The sequence below is a fragment of the Panthera uncia genome, chromosome A2 (genome assembly GCF_023721935.1).
Source record: "Panthera uncia isolate 11264 chromosome A2, Puncia_PCG_1.0, whole genome shotgun sequence".
Classification (NCBI taxonomy): Eukaryota; Metazoa; Chordata; class Mammalia; order Carnivora; family Felidae; genus Panthera; species Panthera uncia.
Genome location: NC_064816.1, coordinates 23,744,940 through 23,765,326, shown reverse-complemented (window position 1 = coordinate 23,765,326; position 20,387 = coordinate 23,744,940). Strand labels below are relative to the sequence as shown.

Below are 20,387 nucleotides of genomic sequence, written 5' to 3'. Positions count from 1 at the left end.
TTAGTTGTGATGGGGTTAGGAAAGAACAAGATGAATACATGCTATTATGTGTAGTTCTGCTGAAGGAGAGGAGTTGGTTACAGAGAGGGGTTATTCCAAGGTTTCAGTTAACCTGAGATAGATGAGTTCACTTTTAAATGTTGATGAGACATTTCAATAGGGGAAGAAGTATTTTGCACAGGTATGCCATGTGATAAAAGCTTTTCAGCAGTTAACTTCTTTGTACTCATTTTATTGAGCCTCAATTTCCAGGTAGTCAAATGGAGGTTACTATCAATGATTTTCAGAACTGGCAACTGCATTTTTAATGGTTATGTAGAATTTTGTTGTATGCATATTTATTTTCTTAACCCATCCATTGTTTAGAGTGGCAGAGTCAAATTGTGTACAAAATTTATAGGCAGAGTTTATATACTTATGAATTGGTGGACATCTAACAATAATTTTTTGACTAACCAGCTGGAAATCTTTGGACTGGGCATCTTATAACACATACATATGGACAGATGCACATTCGCCACATATGAATATACTCTTATATTTACATTTCTTGTTTTCTTCTGAAAGCTTGCCTAATACAACTATTCCTCACATCAAAATCTGTTTAATTCCTGAGTTCAGAAAGTGAAAGTTCAGATTGTAGGTTTGGGTATGGTGAGATACTGGGTTATCCAAATCTGTTCAGTTCTTCCATTTCAGAGAATGAGTATTGAGAATCTTGACAATGAGGAGTTTATCAGAAAATTACAGTATCTTCCATTCTAATAGTGAGACTCGGGATAGGAAGATACTGGTATCTTATTCTTCACCTGAGCAAGTACTATATTAGATTCTTAGAGGACTGGGTTTTCTCAGGGTTAAGAAATAGAGTAAGATCCTATGTCTTAGAGGGCATGAGCATTCTGCAGGGGTATACTACTTGAGTCTAATGGAGTTGAGATATTTTTGTATAGCTATCCCTTTTCCTGCAAGCTCATTGGGAATTATTCTAACTATGGCTACTTTCTTCATAGTTCTAATGAAGATGGGAGATGCATTGGGGACTGTTGAGTTCTCAATAGTTTTATCTTGAATATGCACACTAAATGTTCTGAATCAGAGATAGATTTAGTGAATACCTCACAGTAGTAAATATATTGGCCTTCCTTTGCCCCCTAGTCCTTAGCCTTAGGGCATCCCAAGGAAAGACAGGTCTGTTAATCCTGTGCAGGTGGCTGGATATTCCACAGGCAAGGGATGAGGAAAAATTACTTTTCTTTGCTTATAAGGGAAGAAGGCCACTGTCTCCCTCCCCTTCTGGGAAGTTCTCCTTGAAAATGTGATGAATATTAACTCCAATACTGTGGTAAATGAATAAAATCTCTTCAGGATACATTCAGCCCTCTGGAACTTAAAACATAGGAACTAATCTGTGCTGTAACCTCTTGTTCCTCTTGTGTACCCACGTGGCACTCTCAGGGAGATAAGAAATTTAATTATCTTTTTGGATCAGAGCAGTTACTTAGATAATTGGCTCTAAAGTATGTGAGGAGTAAAATATTTCTGGGGGAAGTGAATGCAAACATTTCCCTATCTGTATATTTACTTTTTTGTGTATCAGAAGGCTAGTTTTGGAGGACCACAGAGAAATTAGGGAAATTTTATTTCCTCACAAGGAGATTTGTAATATAAGTAAAATTATATTGAGCTTTCTTTTGGTTGGTGATAAGTTAGTAATTCTTAAAACTAACTTAATATAAAGGAAAATGATATATGTCACTAAATTTGAACGTTATTTCTGATGTGAACACTCTTCTGTATATCTCCCAGTGTGACATGTACAAAAATTTTTTCTCTTGGGTATATATCTAGTATATTAGATTTATTATCGATAAGTAGAATCATTGAATCGTAATTCTACATGACTAGCTTTACAAGATAATGTCATATTGTTTTAAATATCTGTACCAATTAAAAAAAATATTTGTACCAATTTATATCCCTTACTACCAGCAAGTTCTCGTAAATTCACGGTTATTAGTATAGTCAGACTGTGGCATAATCTTGCCAGTATGGTTGGTATAAAATATATTGTACTGTGATTTTAGCCTGTATTTTCCTGAAATATGATGAGTTGATCATCCATTTATGAATGTATTTCTTTCCATATTCAGTTGCCTATTGTTTGCTTTGTGTTTTTATTTTATTATTTTTTTTTTACTATTTTATTTCTTAAAATTTTTTAAATGTTTATTTTTGAGAGAGAGAGAGAGAGAGAGAGAGAGCAAGCAGGGGAGGGGCAGAGAGAGAGGGAGACACAGAATCCAAAGCTGGCTCCAGGCTCTGAGCTGTCAGCACAGAACCTGATGTGGGGCTCCAACCCACAACCCTTGAGATCATGACCTGAGCCAAAGTCAGATGCTTAACTGACTGAGCCACCCAGGTGCCCCTGCCTTGTGTTTTCTTACTTATTAGAGGAATTTTTAATACATTTTTGGGTCCTAATACTGAGCTATGTGTGCTAGAATTTTTTTTTTCATAATCTATGCTTGCCTTTTCACTTTATTCCTGGTGTTTTTTGAAGAACAGATGTTCCTAACTTCAGTGTGTTTAAATTTATCTGCCTGAATGTTAAGCACTGTTTGTGACTTTAAGAAATCTTTCCTTACCCCCTAGATCTTACAGGTATTGCCCCTGTGTTTTCTTCTGAATATGTTATGATTTTGCCTTTGGCACCTAGGTCTTTAAATAAATAAATAGGTTTTTGCTTGTTTTGTTTTTGTGTGATATAATATAGGAATCCAGTATTCATTTTTTTTCCCCACTATGAATACCAAATTGTTCCTGAAACATTTCTCCACCGAGAAGCCTTGATATGAGGTAGAGTCAACTGCCTCTTTTGGGAACTGTTTTGCTATTTGAGATGGAACTTTTTTTCAAATATTTAAATATCAGCTTTGCTTTTTTCTTTCTTTAATTTTTTTTTTTTCATTTTAGAGAGAATCCTAAGCAGGCTCTGGGCTGATATGGGATCCCATGACTCTGGGATCATGACATGAGCTGAAATCAGGAGTCTGTTGCTCAACTGAGTGAGCTACTTAGGCTCCCCTCAGCTTTGCTTTATGCAAAAAATGTTAGAATCAGCTTTTAAGGTGCCTCCCCCCCCCCCCAAAAAAAAAAGCCCTATTGAGATTTTTTTAATCTATAGATGAAATTTGAGAGAATTGATGTGTTTTATGTTACTGTCTTATCCATGAACAGGATTATCTCTTTACTCTTTTAGGGTATTCTTTTAGTAGAGCTTTATAATTTTCTGGGTACATGTCTTGCTTATTTTTTGTTTGGTTTATCCCCAGCCATTTAATTGTTTTTGGTGTGATTGTAAACAGTATTTTCCATTTCAGTACATTTTCTGTTTGTTGTGTATATAAAAATGTAATTGATATTTATGTATTAATTATATGTTAGATCAGAGTATGAAATTTGAATAATTTATTTTTTGTACATTGTTTGAGATTGCTATATAGATTTTATTATCTGGAAGCAACATTGGTTTTTTTTCCTTTCTAGTCTTCAAGCTTTGTATTTCTCTTTCTTGTATTAGTATTACTGTGTAATCTAGGATCTCCAGTACAATGTTGAATAAAAGTGGTAGTTGGAGGCATTCTCTGGTCTTTGATTTTAAAAAGAACATGTCTAACATGAACCATTAGGTAGGAAGTTTGTAGTAGATTTTTCATAGATACCTTTATCAGTTTAAAAATTTCCTTCATTATTTTAACCACTATGGGTTTTGAATTTTTTTTAATGCTTTTTTCATTTTTTGTTGTTGTTTTTGTTTTTGGCTTTTATCAAGTTGGTAACAAGGTGTATTAGGGTTCTCCAGAGGAACAGAACTAATAGGATGTACATATATAGAAAGAGATTTATTATAAAGAATTGGCTCACACAGTTATGGAGCCCATAAAATTCCAAAATTTGCAGTCACCAAGCTGGAGAATCAGGAAAGCTTATGTGTTAAAGTCATCCAAAAATATTCTCAGAAACAGCCAGAATAGAGTTTGACCAAATATCTGGACACCCTGTGGCCCAGTCATGTTGACACACAAAATTAACTATCACATGTAGTATTTATTCTGTAGACTTAGAAGATGAATTACATTTATCTTTTGCCAGTATTTAACTATGTTTGTATTGCTAGTTAAGAACACCAACTTCACTTTTTTTTTTTTTTTTTGTAATGTATGGTTTGATCTGTGAATGTTTTGTTGAAAAATTTTGTATCTGTGATAAGTTAGATTGACCAGCAATCTTGTTCTTGTCTAGTTTTTGTATCAAAGTTATACTAGTGGGCACCTGGATGGTTCAGTCAGTTAAATGTCCAACTTTTGATCTTGGCTCAGGTCATGATCTCCTGGTGAGATTGAGCCCTGCATCAAGGTCTACACTGACAGCACAGAGCCTGCTTGGAATTCTCTCTCCCTCTCTCTTTGCCCCTTCCCTGCTAGTGCACACACACACTTTCTCTCAAAATAAATAAATAAATAAAAACTTAAAAGTTACACTAGCTTCTCAGAATTGAGTTGAATAGTATTCCTCATTTTGTAAGAGATGTTTGTACATATGATTAGAATAATCTGTTCTTTGGATGTTGGCTAGCACTTAATTACAAAACTGCCTTCGTTTTTCTGGATGATTTTAAAGTACTGATTCAATTTAATAGTTAAACTTCTCAGGTTTTCTATTCTTATGTCAGTTTAGATATATTATGGTTTTGTTTGGTTTTTAGGAATTTGTCCATTTTTTCTATGTTTTTGAGTTTATTGCAATATAGTCATTTAAATAGTCTATTAATAGCTGCTGTGAGCATTATAATGTGATAATATTTTCATTATGCCTTCCCTTATTAGTCACTTTCACCAGGGGTTTGTGTGTTTTTTAATCTTAACCAAATTATGGTTTTAACCTTCTGTTATATCTTTGTTTTACTCTTTTCCTAATTTTAGCTGTTCTATTAATTTCAACTTTTGGGAGGTTCATTTTATTTCTGCTTTCTTAAGTTGGAAAAATGGTCAATGCAAGTACTCTTTTAGTTGCATTCCACAACTTTTAATATGTAGGATTTTCATTATCATTCAGTCCTAAGTACTTTTTAGTTTTCATTATGATTTTCTATTTTGATACGTGATGTAGAGGATTGTTTTTAAATTTCCAAATATATAAGAATACTTTTGTCTTTTTTTTTCCCCATTTAATTGTTATAATCAAAACAGGTGGTGATTATTTGAAATGTATTGATACTTGATCTAAAGCCAACTTTGTGGTCAATTTTTGAACATGCCCTGTAGATGCTCTGTAGATTTGCCAAAAAAAGTGTATTCTTTGTTAGATTCTGGGTACACAATTCTGGGTTGACAGCTATTTCCTCTTAGTGCTTTGACTATATTACAATATCTTCTGGCTTCTATTTTTGTTGAGAGGTCAGTTCTTAGTCTAATTATTGTTCCTATGTAGGTCGTCATCTTTTTTCTGGTTGCTTTTTTAATCTTTGTCTTTGGTGTTTTTCAACTCTATATCTAGGTATAGATTTCTTATTTATCCACCTTGGTATAATTTGATATCTGGATTTATAGATGCATTTCTATAATACAGTCATTATCTTTCTGATTATACTTCTCCTTCATTCTTTGTAGACTGTTTTTCTAGGAACCTAGAGCATCCTATGTCAGGTCTTTTCATTATGTTCTTGATGTCTGTGAACTTCTCTTGTGTTTTACATCTACTTGTTTCTCTGCTTCATTCTGAGTGATTTCATCATAGTTACCCTCTAGTTTACAAATTCTGTCTTTAGCTGTGTCTGGTTTGTTATTTAATCCATTCGTTGAGTTTCCAATTTCACATAATATTTTTGATTTCTTAAAAGTTGTATTTGCTTATTTTTAAGACCTGCCTGGTCGTTTTTTTTTCTTTTTAAATAGATTCTTGTTAATATTTTTTAGAAATACTTATTGAGGACATGGAGGTTCTATTCTGATAGTCAGGAGGTATATTGAAATAAGCTTCATTTTAGCCATTTCTATTTTTATTATTTTTTAGAGAGAATGTGAGTGAGGGAGAGGGACAGAGAGAATCTTAAGCAGGCTTCATACTCAGCGTGGAGCCCAACATGGGGCTCGATCCCGCGGCCCTGGGATCATGACCTGAGCCAAAATCAAGAGTTGGATGCTCAACTGACTGATGTTTGTTTATTTATTTTGAGAGAGAGGGTGTGAGCAGGAGAGAGGCAGAGAGGGAGAGAGAGAATCTTAAACAGGCTCCATGCTCAACACAGAGCCCAACACGGGGCTCAATCCCACAACCACAAGATCACAATTTGAGCCTATATCAAGAACCAGATGCTCAACCAACTGAGTCACCCAGGTGCCCCATGCCTAGCCATTTTTAAGTGTACACCTTTTCAGTGACGTTTAGTAGATTCACAGTGTTGTGTAGCCATCATCACTATCCAATTTCAGAACATTTTTATCACCCTAGAAAGAAAAGAAACCTCATACCTGGTAACCATACATTCTGTATTTTTTCCTCCTCCAATCCCACTATGAATCTACTTCTGTCCCTATGGATTTGTCTATTCCAGACATTTTATATAAATGGAATCATGCAGTATGTAGCCTTTAGTGCATTGCTTCTTTCACTCAGCATAATTAAAAAAAAATTTTTTTAATGTTTATTTATTTTTGAGAGAGTTGAGCAGGGGAGGGGGAGAGAGAGAGGAAGACACAGAATCCGAAGCAGGCTCCAGGCTCTGAGCTGTCAGCACAGAGCCCGACGTAGGGCTTGAACCCATGCGCAACGAGATCATGACCCGAGCTGAAGTCGGGGATGCTTAACCAACTGAGACACCCAAGCACCCCTCACTCAACGTAATGTTTTTAAGGTTCATCCATGTTGTAGCATGTCAGTACTTCATTCCTTTTTATGGCTGAACAGTATTTCATTGTATGGATAATACCACATTTTGTCAATTGTTTCTATTCTTTGTTATGAATAAGCTGCTATGAACATCTGTGTACCAATTTTTATGTGAATGTTTTCAGTTCTATCAGTTATTTCTTTAAGCATCTCATACCTGTGTTATATATTACATTTGTTATTCCACTTTGAAGCCCTTGGCCGTTTGAATCTCTTGTTTCTGCTAAATCTCACTTAGGGTAGCTTATTTCCTCCTAGGTTGTGAGCTTGATGTTTTATATTATTAACACACTTTTGTTTGTTTGTTTGTGTGTTTGTGTGTTTTTAAAGATTTTCTTTTTAGGTAATCTCCACATCCAACATAGGGCTCGAACTCACAACCCTGAGATCAAGAGTCACATGCTCCACCGACTGAGACATCCAGGCGCCCCAACACATTTTTGTTTTTGTACCATGTTACCTTTAATATTTATATGGAAAGTCAAAATAGTAGAATTGAGTAATAAAAATTAATGACTGGGTTAATATTGTTTTCTGAGGGGAAGAAAACAATAAGGTGTAATCGAGGTAGTAGGAGAACCTAGTTAACAGGTGTTTGCTTTCCTATAGCATTTAAAGTATTTCTTGGAGCTAAAGGGCAAAAATACTACTGTTAGGGCCTCTGTCTGCTTGAGTGGTGTTGCTGGGTATAGAGTCCCTGTGCTCCATGAGACTCTGGGGACATTGAAGCCCCTTAAAAGACAAGGAGGGTCTTTATGCCACAGAGCCAATGGAATTTTTAAAAACCTGGTACTTGGAGTGGGGTGAGACATTAAAAAGAATGGTTCTCCTTAGTTACCACAAAACATGAAAATCTTACTCATGCTTCCCAACTTCCTGTTCTGACAAACCCGGAGTTGGGTAAAATGTTAACAGAAATATAAAACATTTTTGGACAAAAGTGGTTGAATCTGAAACAAAAATTTTGCAGGTACATTTTCCACCTTACTTTTGGCTATTCAAACGGTATTTTTATTTTTTATTTTATTTAAAAAACATTTTTTTTTGAAGTTTATTTATTTATTTTGAGAGAGACTCAGACAGTGCAAGTGGGGGAGTGACAGAGAAAGAGAAGGAGAGAGAAAATCCCAAGCAGGCTCTGTGCTGTCAGGCAGGGCTCCAACTTAGGAAACTGTGAGATCATGACCTGAGTTGAAACCAAGAGTCGGTCACTTAAATCGACTGGGCCACCCAAGCTCCCCTAAACCACTGTTTTATTAAATGTAAATTGATAGCAGTTACTTTTTGTCCTTTAAATTTGCGTTCTTACACAGACTTTGTTTACTGGAATAGTTACAAATTTACAATACAAATTTAGGTAGCACACATTTCCTTTCAGAGCCCGGAGTTCGTTTGTGTGCAACTGTCATGCTTAATTCTTCCTTTACTTCCCCTTTCTTTAAAATGTATTGTGAACAATTACAATAGCTCCTGAAGTTTCTTTGCATTACATTGTTTTCTTCCCCCTCCTGCACAGTGCTGTTGAGTTTTTGTTGTTTTTTGAACTCCCGTTCAAAAGGATATATTCTTGAGGGCATTCCTGGCTAACTTGGCATCCTTGTCTTTTTACAAATGAGCCAGTGATCTTTTCTTCTAGATTTGTGTGTTTGTCATAATCTGTCATTACCCTTTTCCCAGTCATAAGTACTCTGATGCCTGCAAACTGTTCATCAATTATAATTCTGCCTTTGTTCATGATGTTGCCTCTATTGAAATGTTCTTCCCATAATCTCAGGCTCTTGGCAATATTCCCATCCTTCAGCATCCAACTTAAGTATGCTCTTGGCATCTCTTCTAACCATAAATAAATTATAGTTTTTCTCTGTTGTTTTATAAATCTTTTCGAGAACTTTTCTATCTTGACTAATTATTGACATTTCTTGTGTTACTCTCTCCATCCAATTATAAATTACTCTCAAGGCTCTTGTGTTGCTTATCTTTGAAGTTACTTCTGGCAAGGGAAATTGACTTAGATGTGAAATGTGTTCTTTATGTGAAAACATTAGATTATAGCAACACATTTCATTTGAGGTTAGCCTGTAGTCACAGAAAGGCAATGTTTGTGCTGTAGTTGTTTTATACCCCCAACATCCAACACACTGCCTTGGCAACTAATAATAGGTCTTTTGAATTGCTGAGGAAGATATTTGAAGTCTTTAGTTTGGTCCTTGCATTTTAACTTCAAGGAAAAATCAGCAAGTTGGTTTCACAGTTAATTAGAGGAATTCTTTCAGTAGTAATTTCTTGTTTTCATTCTGAGAACTAAGTAATTTTTATTCGATTGGAATTCTGTTAATCAGAGAGTAGAGCTTTTAATTTAGTAGAATTATTTTTCCTAAAGAAAGATGATCAATAACTTATTGTTTTCTTTATAATTGGTAGAAATTGCTATGTCTTTGCCTTATGAGTAATAATAAAACAGATGCAACTTGTTCCCTCTTCCAAAAATGCAGGTTCTTGTTAAACCTTTGGGAGACCGAGGATACCTATTTCTTCTCTCTCCTTGTCAAATGGTTTCTCCATATGGTAGGTGATCTCTTTAATTTTTCCAGTTCTTTCTAAAATTTTTAGTTAAAACATATTGCTAATCAATTTGGCTTCTGGTTTTTTTGTTTTTTGTTTTTTTTTTAGAACATCAGACTGCCAAGGCTCGAGTCCTGCATGCTTTATTTCTATTTCAAGAACCTAGAGGCATAGTTACTTGTAAGTTCTTTGAGTATCTAAATCTAGTTACTTATAGATACTTACATTTTATTGAAATTTTCCAAATATTTTGTTTCTTACATTTTGGGAAATACTGGGAATATTAAGAGGTCTTAGCAAAATAAAACACGTTATATATGACATGGGTTTTTTTTTTTAACTATTAAAAATTATTTGATTGTTATCAGTATTTTCACTAAATAAACATGGGCTGTAATTATTAAAATACCACAGCTTAGATTTTTGGGTTTTATATTTTTATCTTAGTTCAATTTTGCATCCAGATTTTAGTAACAATAAAAGAATCATGTGCTAGGTTAAATTTATGCCATTTAAAATTATAAAAGCTTTGGGGCGCCTGGGTGGCGCAGTCGGTTAAGCGTCCGACTTCAGCCAGGTCACGATCTCGCAGTCCGTGAGTTCGAGCCCCGCGTCAGGCTCTGGGCTGATGGCTTGGAGCCTGGAGCCTGTTTCCGATTCTGTGTCTCCCTCTCTCTCTGACCCTCCCCTGTTCATGCTCTGTCTCTCTCTGTCCCAAAAAATAAATAAAAAACGTTGAAAAAAAAATTTAAAAAAAATAAATAAATAAAATAAAATTATAAAAGCTTTTCACACTGATTTTTTTTTTTTTTAATTGAACTTAGTTAACATACAGTATAGTCTTGGCTTCAGGATTAGTAGAACCCAGGGATTCATCTCTTAAATATGACACACAGTGCTCATCCCAAAAAGTGCCCTCCTTAATGCCCATCACCCCTTTAGCCCATTTCTCCACCAACCTCCCCTCCAGCAGCCCTCAGTTTGTTCTATTTTTCACACTGAGGTTAGAGAAAATTTGCTATTCACTGTTTCTAAGAACATACTTCAATGCTATATTAAGGTAAAAGTCCCACTAATGGGCTTCACTGTTAGATTAAGAATGTCATTTTCTTTTCTTTTCTTTTCTTTTCTTTTCTTTTCTTTTTTCTTTTCTTTTCTTTTCTTTTTTTAAAACGTTTATTTATTTTTGAGAGAGAGAGAGACAGCGTGAACAGGGGAGGGGCAGAGAGAGGAGGAAGACACAGAATCTGAAGCAGGCTCCAGGTTCTAAGCTGTCAGCACAGAGCCTGATGCGGGGCTCAAAACCATGAACTGTGAGATCATGACCTGAGCCAAAGTCAGACGTTCAACTGACTGAGCCATCCAGGCGCCCCAAGAATGACATTTTCAATTGTAGCCACTTGGTGCCTGCATATCTGCTTATGGGGGTAGAACATTTATGTGTAGTTAAAGTTGTTACAGTATAGCAGGAAGGAGTGACATTGCTATTGGTTGCAGGACTCTTGCTAGGAGCCTCATATCTTGCCCTGCTTCTTTATTTCTCCTTACATTTTGCTTGCCATCAGTTGAATTGCCTAGGGACAATGGGAAATGAAGAAGATCTTCAATGAGTGGGTTTTTCCCTTTACAGATATGTTCTGCAATTTTGTTTTAGTTTTAATTTCTTATTGGCCTGTTTTTAGAAGCACGCTATTCATCTATTTCTGTATTACATATATGTACTAGGGTACATGCTTCTAGTTTGGTTCATCATTAATGTATGAATGAATGCATTTCTCTGACAACATATAGATCTGTATTTGATTAATTTATTGCTTGCTAACATAGTTTGCTTTTTTGTTTGTTTACAGCACAAAAAGGTTCAACTAATGCAGCACCACAGAAGAGACATGAGAGCATGACAGATGTATTAAAAATAACTCAGTTTTTACAGTTTGCTTTGATTCAGTGTCGAAAGGAATTCAAAAATATGAATACTATAAATTTTCATTCTGTTGTTGAAAAGTATGTAAATGAATTTTTTAAGCGAGGTTTTGGTTCAGGTAAACGAGAGTTTATCATGTTTCCATACGATTCACGATTAGATGATAAAAAATTCTTATACTCAGCTCCAAAAAATAAATCCCATATTGATAATTGTTTGCATGCCTATATTTTTCGGCCTGAAATGTATCAGTTACCAATTTGTAAATTAAAAGAGCTTTTTGAAGAAAATAGAAAACTTCAACAGTTCAGTCCACTTTCAGATTATGAAGGCCAAGAAGAAGAAATGAATGGTACAAAAATGAAATTTGGAAAACGAAATAACTCAAGGGGTGAAACTATTATACCTAGAAAGCACAAGTCCTCTCATTCTTTGGATTATGATAAGGATAGAGTCAAAGAATTGATTAATTTAATTCAGTGTAGGAAAAAAAATGTGGGTGGGGACTCAGACACAGAAGATATGAGAAGCAAAACTGTCTTGAAGAGGAAGCTTGAGGATCTACCTGAAAATATGAGAAAGCTCGCCAAAACCAGTAATTTATCTGAAAATTGCCATCTATATGAAGGTAAAAATATCAGGTTGCTTTTATATAGTATAAAAATAACAACCAAAACTAAAGTAGTTCTGTCCTTTCCCCTAGTACAGGGGTCTGCAAATTACAGCCTGAGAGCCAATCCAGCCTGTCCCCTGTTTTTGGAAAGAAAGTTTCAATGGACTACAACCACGCTTATTTATGTGTATATGGCTGCTTTCACGCTATAATGGCAGAGTTGAGACAGAGACTGCTTGGCCCATGAACCCTAAAATATTTATTGTCTGGTTCTTTACAAAAAATATTTGCCAACTACTGCCTTAGGACATCAGGTTTCTGAATTGTGTAGCTTAGGCTGATAGGAGGAAAATAAAGTATGCGTAGCTCTTATTCTATTAATTGGAGTTCTTGTCCTTTTATATCCCTTTAATTGTATAATTGGAAAAGTACATTGAATATTGGGTTCTTTTAGCATGTTGCTTAATGAAAGGAACCTTCTGAGCTTTAAAATTAAGTTTCTTTGATGCATACACATTTTTTTTCCACTCCAGGAGCCTAGTAATATGTTTGGCTTCTCTTTTTTTTTTTTTTTTTTTTATTTTTCTTTATTTTGTTTTAGTTGACAGTAAAAGACAGAAATGGGAGACCCTAAACTGTGTGTTTCAGTATTGCAAGTAATATAAAACATTTTTCATCTAGAATTTTAAGATCTTTGCTAAAGTAAGCATGAAATGTGTTCCTTGCGTTCAGACACCTTTGAATTTTGCAATGCTGCTGCTGTTCTTATTGATTATGGCAGATCTCAGTATTCCATTCCTGTTGCTTACTAAGCTGTTTTACTTATATGTGTTCGCATTCAGTGGGTCTCAGAACTAATTTGAATCAATGTCTTTATTGTACTATTCTTCTAGCAATCTGTGTTTGTATCCTCAGTTACTTTTTACTTACCTGCTTTCCTTAAATTCTTCTCTTCCTGCACATATGGTAGCCACTAGCCACGTGTTGTTATTTAAGTTTAAGTTGAAATGAAGTAAGAATTCATTTCATGCTTTATACTTGATATATTTCATCAGCCATACCACCATATTGAAATAGCACAGATAGAGGACATTTCCATCATTGCATAAAGTTTTTTTTAGCCAGTGCTGTTGTTTTCAGTCTTTCAAGTGTTCTTTCTTCACTTGACTTGCGTTCTTTTTCTTTCCAACATTTTCATCTTATTCTTACCTTTGGCTGGCTTTCCTAGCATCTGTCACTCATTTCAGTATCATCTTCCAGTCTTAGCTTCTGTATTTGTCTTTCAAAGCTTTTTTTATAGGCTGGCATGTCCAGCCTGAATAACCATGATTCCCACTCTTTTTTCACATGTTCTTTGATTAGGGCTCATCTCTCTCCTCAGAATATGTCATGGTCAGCAGTTTACTTCTCTTTCTTTCTTCATGTATGAAGCATCTTTGATTTATCTCAAGCCTCATATCTTTGCTTGATCCCTCCTTAGCTTTCTGGCTCTTTTCCTTGAAGGTTTTCATTTCCTTTAGCTTACGCTGTGCTGAACCTGTTGACATTTAGTGATCTGCACTCATACTGTTGACCTGTATCTTGAAAATTAAGTGCTTACTATGTGCCAGGTGCTTTACATTCATGGACTCATTCAGTTCTTGAGTGGTAGACATTATTATTCTTATTTTTCAGATGAGGAAACCATCTCAGAGAAGTTAAATAATTTTCCCTAAAGTTACATAGTTCACTAATCCATGTTTAATCCATAACTTACTTGTGACTGACTTTAAAACATTGTTCCTAAACTTGACTGTGTTTCCTAGCACTGAGCACATAATGGTCAAGATACTTAAATTTCAGTACTGTTTTAGCTGTTAATTGACTAATTTTGTTAAAAATGTAAAAAAAAAATAGTTGTGGGTGATAGGCTTTATCAATAATAAAATGGTGGGAACGCCATGCTAATTATAATAACTTGAAGGAGAAGCAGGGCAGGGGAGAAGGGAGAAGAGATAGGTTAAACTGGAACAAGCAACAGTCGGACTTGTATTTCTAGGTGTTCCTCATTTGTGTTTCTTTTTAGTCATTTTGATTTTTTAATTTTTGATTTCCAAAAGTAGAGATTTAAAGGTTGGATTCTAACTTTTAAAATACCCTCACCTTGATTTGATGGTGAATCCACTCATTTAATAAGAGGTAATCTCCTAACCTCCCTACCCTCTTTCACATTAACTTTTTGAGGTATGATTTATGTATAATGTACCCATTTAAGTGTACAGTTTAAAGATGAGTTTTGATAGCTATGTTACCACCACTCCAATATATAGAACATTTCCATCACTCCCACATGTTGCCTTGTATTCCTTTGTAATCTCACCCCTCCCTACCACTGAAATGCTTTCTGTCTCTATATAATAGTTTTCCTACTTCTATAATTTTATAATTTCATATATTTAGAATCATACAGTATATACTATATTATTTCTAACTTTTTTTTTGGTACATTATATATACTATGGTACACTATATATACTCTGTCTGCCTAAATTGGAAATCATGACATCTACTCAGGCTTTACCCTCCTTCAGCATTAAAAGCATGGGACTTTTGAACATCTATTCCTTTTGCAGGCTTTAAATATAATGGTTGTGCAGATTACCCAGATTTATATCTGCTTGGAACCATGTCTTAACATGTTTTCTCTCATATTGCTTTTTGTTCTTAGTGCAGGTTTGGTGTAGATTTCTTCAGGATGATTTTGTAGCTTTGTTATGAAATTAAGTAATCTAGTCGTTCAAAATAAGGTTTTAGATTATAAGAATATCAGTCATTATCTTAAAGACAAAATCTAGTAGGTATAGTCCTGGTTTGTTTTTTAGTAGATTTAAATGTAACCTGCATATCTTCCTAACATTTTGCAAAATTACAAGTATACAAATATTTTATATAGTTTTCAAGTCACTTGATAGACTTTGGGGTTTTGGTAACAGAGTTTAAGGTGAATACAGTACAGGTATTAATATATATTATTCATACTACCAGCATGTCTGAGCTCATTTCTCCATTAATACAGTTTTCAAATTATGAAAATAAGCTTTCATTTATGGGAAATTTTAGTTTTGTGCAAAATTTTAGAACCTGTCATATCTGTAAAGAAAGGGATGGATATTCTTATACAGTCTAAGCCAGTGGTTTGATTGAATTCCTGCCCACAAATGTCTTATGATAATTTTTAAATATACTTGACTTTTTAAATTTTTATGCTACCATTCCAAACTTAACTTTGAAAGATGGTTTTTCTTTCTCTTTCCCTTCAGAGTCTCTGCAGCCTATTGGCTCTCTTGGGCATGATGCTGATTTGAGACCTCAGCAGCAAGATACCTCTAACTCCGGTGTTGCTGACATCCATCGGCTGTTTAACTGGCTATCAGAAACACTAGCAAATGCACGTCATTCTGATGCATCCTTGACAGACACAGTCAACAAAGCCTTAGGATTGAACACTGATGATGCCTATGAAGAGCTGAGACAAAAGCATGAGTATGAGTTGAACTCTCCCGCAGATAAGAAAGAATATGAGCAGCCTACTTGTGCAAAAATTGAAAATGTGCATTTTAAGGGTACTCAGAGCCCATTGTTAGAAATTGATACATCATTGTTAAAGTATCCTGTTGCTGTTTCTACCAGTGAAGTAGGCACTGACCGTAAACTACATTTGAAAGAAGTAAGCATATGTCTTTTGATTACCTTTGTTGCTTTTGTGAATGTGTGTCTGAAAGAGGATGTAGTTGTGTTTCAATGTTTTTTTTCCCCGTTTCAAAAAGAAATTACACATTTACAATGAAAGTATCCAGGATAGTATTTCTAAGTTATCCTTGTTACAGAGGGATAAATGTAGATGTAGTTGTTTTCCTTCCTGCTTAGAGAATCATGTATATAGGCTTATATATAAAGTTGAATCCTCAAAAGATTAGTTTTCTACTGGCAGTACCAGAATCCGAAAGTGAGGCAGATGAGGTGACCACAGCCTGTACATCAGTGTCACAAACAAGACTAGGTACTTTGTATTTTTCATGCAAATAGGAATGGAAAGTGAGTGTCCTTTAGGATTACCTCTGAAGTGACTCAGCATTGCTTGACAGGACATCCAGTTTGTTTATGATACAGGCTTAGAGAGTACTGATCTCTAGCTGAGAAGTAACCTTATCTCCTCCAAGAAGGGGTTGTATCTCTGGGGAATAATAATAATAGGATAGCACCATGTTCCTACTGGCTTATTTCTAATTTCCTCTTTCCTCCTGTATTTCTTCCCTGTCTTTGAATAAAAGTTGTATGCATGTCCCCAGGCTTTCTCCATGCAGTTTTAGGATATTTTTTTTTTTTTTTTAAGAGGAGGTTGATGGCAGGAGACCACTTGGGGAAGTATGTAACTTATGTAACTTAAATTCTTAACATTGCTTGACATATTTAATACTCTAAATCAGGTCAATGGCAGCATCAGCCCATTGCCTGTTTTTGTAACTAAATTTTTTTGTGGAATACAGCCATGCTCATGTGCTTAGGTATTGCCTCTGGCTGCTTTTGCACTACAGTGGCAGAGCTGAGTATCTGGCCCACAAGGCCTAAAATATTTGGTGCTTTACCAAAGAAGCTTACCAACCTCTGCTCTAAATCAACATCAAATTATGTTTTGAGGGAAAAAATTATGTTTAAATTTAAGACTAGAGAGTTACAACTTTGTCATGTTGATCTTACTCATTTGTAATGTTTAGATTGAAGCTTGTGGATTTGCTATTAAAAAATGTTTAGATTGAAGCTTGTGGATTTGCTATTAAAAAATGTTTAGATTGAAGCTTGTGGATTTGCTATTAAAAAATAGTTGTTTAGGGGCGCACTGCCTGGCTCAGTTGGTGGAGCATGCAACTCTTGATCTTGAGTTGCGAGTTCAAGCCCCACGTTGGGCGTGGAGCCTATTTTAAAAAAGAGAGAGAGAAAGAAAGAAAGAAAATAGTTGTTTATTCTTGACATAAAAATTAATTGAAAAGAAAGCTATTGAATATGTACTCTAATTTTTAGGATCCAAATTTAATTAGCATGAATAATTTTGAAGATTGCAGTTTGTGTCCCACTGTTCCCATTGAACATGGATTCCGCAGACAATCTAAGTCAAATGATGTTGAAGAGACTGAAATACATTGGAAACTGATTCCAATTACAGGTAAGAACAAGTATACTGAGACTTAGGTTTGCTTGGTTTTACTTAGGGACCAGTTTCCTGATGGGTTTCATCTTTTCTAGATTCCATTCTTGGGTCACTAGGTGGTTCATCTTACTTGGCTCTGACATCTTGGTATCTTATTTTGAACAATGTAATTGTTCATTATTGAGTGTTGCTGTTTTTGGTCAGTATCAGCAAGTATGTGCAAAACAGCCTATAAAATCAGAAGGATTTAAAACATACTTACTCTTCCTATGGAGTTGTTAGTATGCAGACTTCCAAATGAAAATTGTTGACAGAAATGGAGTTTCTGATAAGGTGAGCTAGTGACAGAGATGAAATGATGGTCTTTGGGGTAGCGGATTAAATACTATCTTCTCAAATTATTAGAGCAGACTTCACTAACAAGCTATCATCTGAGAAGTGGGCATGTTGAGGTTCATCTATTTGAAAGAAATTTCTTAATATTAGATTATCCTAGAGAAATTAGGTCATTGTAGAGAATGGCCTAAAATTATCAAATGCAAAAATCCCTAGAAAGCTTACTGAACCATGTAGGTTAGCAAATGTTGAAAGATCATTTTGCAGTATTCTAATTTCTCTGTGCAAACACATGCATATATACACACATATATACATACTCTTAATATTCCAAGTTCTTACTCATCTTTGTAAGCTAAGCATTTTTGGAAATATTCCCAGGGCACATCTTTTCCATTCCTAGACCTTTATATAAACTTTAAAAAGAAAAAACAAATAACTTTTTGCTAAAAAGTAAGTAGACTGGCTTGTGACCCAGAAGCTACTAAGGCCTCCAAGGACTCTGAGAAGAATTTCTAAAACTTGATGAGTTTCCATGGGCTTTAGCACATTCTCTACTTAGTACCTTACCAGAGGGGGCAAGAGCCTCAGGAGTGATGGTAGAGAGGTAGCTGATACTTATGAGCTGGAGATATCGGCTTGAGTAGGAGGAACAATAAGAAAGTAGGCAGTTCAAGATGATTATCCTAACCATTCCTCATTTAGGCACCTTCATAGTTGATGTTCAGAGCCATTTGAAGGCACAGCATCTAGGTGTTGATATTCTATCATCACCTGAACGGAAAGGGAAACACCTTGCTATTTCTGAATGACCCTTCTGGATTATTTTAGGCAAAAGGTGGAATACTTGGATTTGTTAGCATTTGGGGTTGTCTGAAAGGTGCTTAATAGGTATCACCAATATCTGAAGAGAGTCTACAAATCTAATGGATGCTTTCCCTCAGGAGGGAATGCAAGAAGCCCAGAAGACCAGCTGGGGAAACATGGTGAGAAACAAACACCAGGTGAGAAGGCTCCCTTTGCTTTTCTTCCCAATGTGCCCTTCTTCAGAATTGCTACTTGCATTTCTGGTTCTCCATCAATAGGGCATCATATTAAGTTCTGTTAATGACAGAAAATTTGGACAATCTCATATTTGCATTTAAATCATTTGATTTGTATCAAATATTCTTATACAAAGAATGTGTTCAAAGAAGTCACTGAATCATTCTTAGAGGTTAAGTTTTCTTCACCTATAGTGTGATTCTATCTGATAGGACGACTTCAGAAGACTGCAATATTTTTCTTAATCTGTTCCTGCAGAATATCCTGTGAGAAGCAGTCTTCAAGTTTCTTTAAGTTTAAAAACTACTAGGATTAAGACATTTATCTTTTAGGTACATTATTCCTAATCTTGAATTTTTTGACCCAGTTCTTCTTCTAATTATTTAAATAAGACAGTGTAATTAAGAGATTAGGAAACTTTGGGATTCCAGAAACAGTTACAGATGTTGCTGATTAGCTAGTTGCCATTGGTTCCTAGAAGACCTATTCTTTTGTCTGAGATCAGTCAATTGAACATCTCTGCAGATGGGCATAGGCATTGTTTTCTTGCTTTCAGTTTGGTGGTCGGACTTTTTTGTTTCCATTTCGTTGTGTCTTACTCTTTCAGAAATCTTCAGTGGTGGTTTGTTTTTTTTGTTTTTGTTTTTTCTTAATTTTGAAGAAAAGCCAAGTGACTTTTAATTTTAGTAGATCTTTATGGTTTTCCTCTCTTTGGGATTAGAAAAAGATTGAATAGTTTTCTTCAAGGACGTCTTTGTCCTAGGAAAAGATGACCCCAAAAAGCAAAACAGGAATAACAGATCTATGACATAAAGTGCATAAATCTTTAGTGCACAGCTCGATGGATTGTTACATGTGCATACACTTATGTTACCTCTATCCAAATTGAGATGTAGACCATTTCCAGCACCCCAGGTTTTCTTTTGTATGCTTCCAGTCAGTACTCTCCCTGACCCAACAGTAACCACTAATCCGATTTCTTTCACAATAGATTATTTTTACCTGTTCTTAATTAAGGTAAATGGAACCTACACATGTCCTGTTTTGTTTTTGGCTCTTTCACTCAACATTATGTCTGGAATTCATCTATTTTCTATCTGTCAGTAATTCTTTCTTATTAGAAGCAGCAGGGCATCTTGTTTATGCTTCACCATGCTCCCTCAGCATCTGCAGTCCTCTTATTTGGCATACCCATCTTTATATTTTGTGTTTAATAGTGTAAATACCTGAATGATGCTGCCTTTAGAGAACTCACTACTCACACTTAAAATCCTGCATTGCTTGAATGTCAGTAGAAAACATGCATTATTCTTGATATCTGTGTGTTTTTCTTTTAAATCATTTACTGATGAAGACATTTTTTAAAATAATAAAGTCAGTGTTAGTAATTAGAATCATATAGGGGAAATTTGTGCAAAATAGAATTAGGTGATGATAATTTGCATTTTTAAGCAGGGTTTGTTTAGAGGGGTTTTTTTCTTAATATTTATTTTTGAGGGGGGTGTGAGCACATGTGCACAGAGGAGGGGCAGAGAGGGAGGGAGACAGAGTATCTGAAGCAAGCTCCGTGCTGACAGCAGAGAACTTGATGTGGGGCTTGAACTCATGAACCACAAGATCATGACCTGAGCCAAGGTTGGACGCTTAAACTGACTGAGCCACTAAGGGGACCTTAGAGTTGTTGTTGTTGTTATTGTTGTTGTTTTAAAGTTTATTTATTTATTTTTGAAAGAGAGCATGCATAAACAGGGGAGGGGCAGAGAGAGAGGGAG

The 20,387-nt window shown here is 35.2% G+C and overlaps 1 protein-coding gene across 8 annotated transcripts in view; it reads left to right on the top strand.

The window, feature by feature from the left end:
• Positions 1-20,387, top strand: part of TASOR (transcription activation suppressor) — a 49,738-nt gene that overhangs the window by 19,464 nt on the left and 9,887 nt on the right. For 5 of the 8 annotated variants that reach the window (XM_049640730.1, XM_049640735.1, XM_049640728.1 and 2 more), the window contains exons 12-17: positions 9,444-9,516; positions 9,622-9,693; positions 11,364-12,065; positions 15,350-15,756; positions 17,109-17,250; positions 18,516-18,575. In XM_049640730.1, the coding sequence (XP_049496687.1) occupies positions 9,444-9,516; positions 9,622-9,693; positions 11,364-12,065; positions 15,350-15,756; positions 17,109-17,250; positions 18,516-18,575 (1,456 nt within the window). The remainder of the gene's footprint in view (positions 1-9,443; positions 9,517-9,621; positions 9,694-11,363; positions 12,066-15,349; positions 15,757-17,108; positions 17,251-18,515; positions 18,576-20,387) is intronic. The other 3 variants (XM_049640731.1, XM_049640729.1, XM_049640734.1) reach the window with 1 other exon arrangement.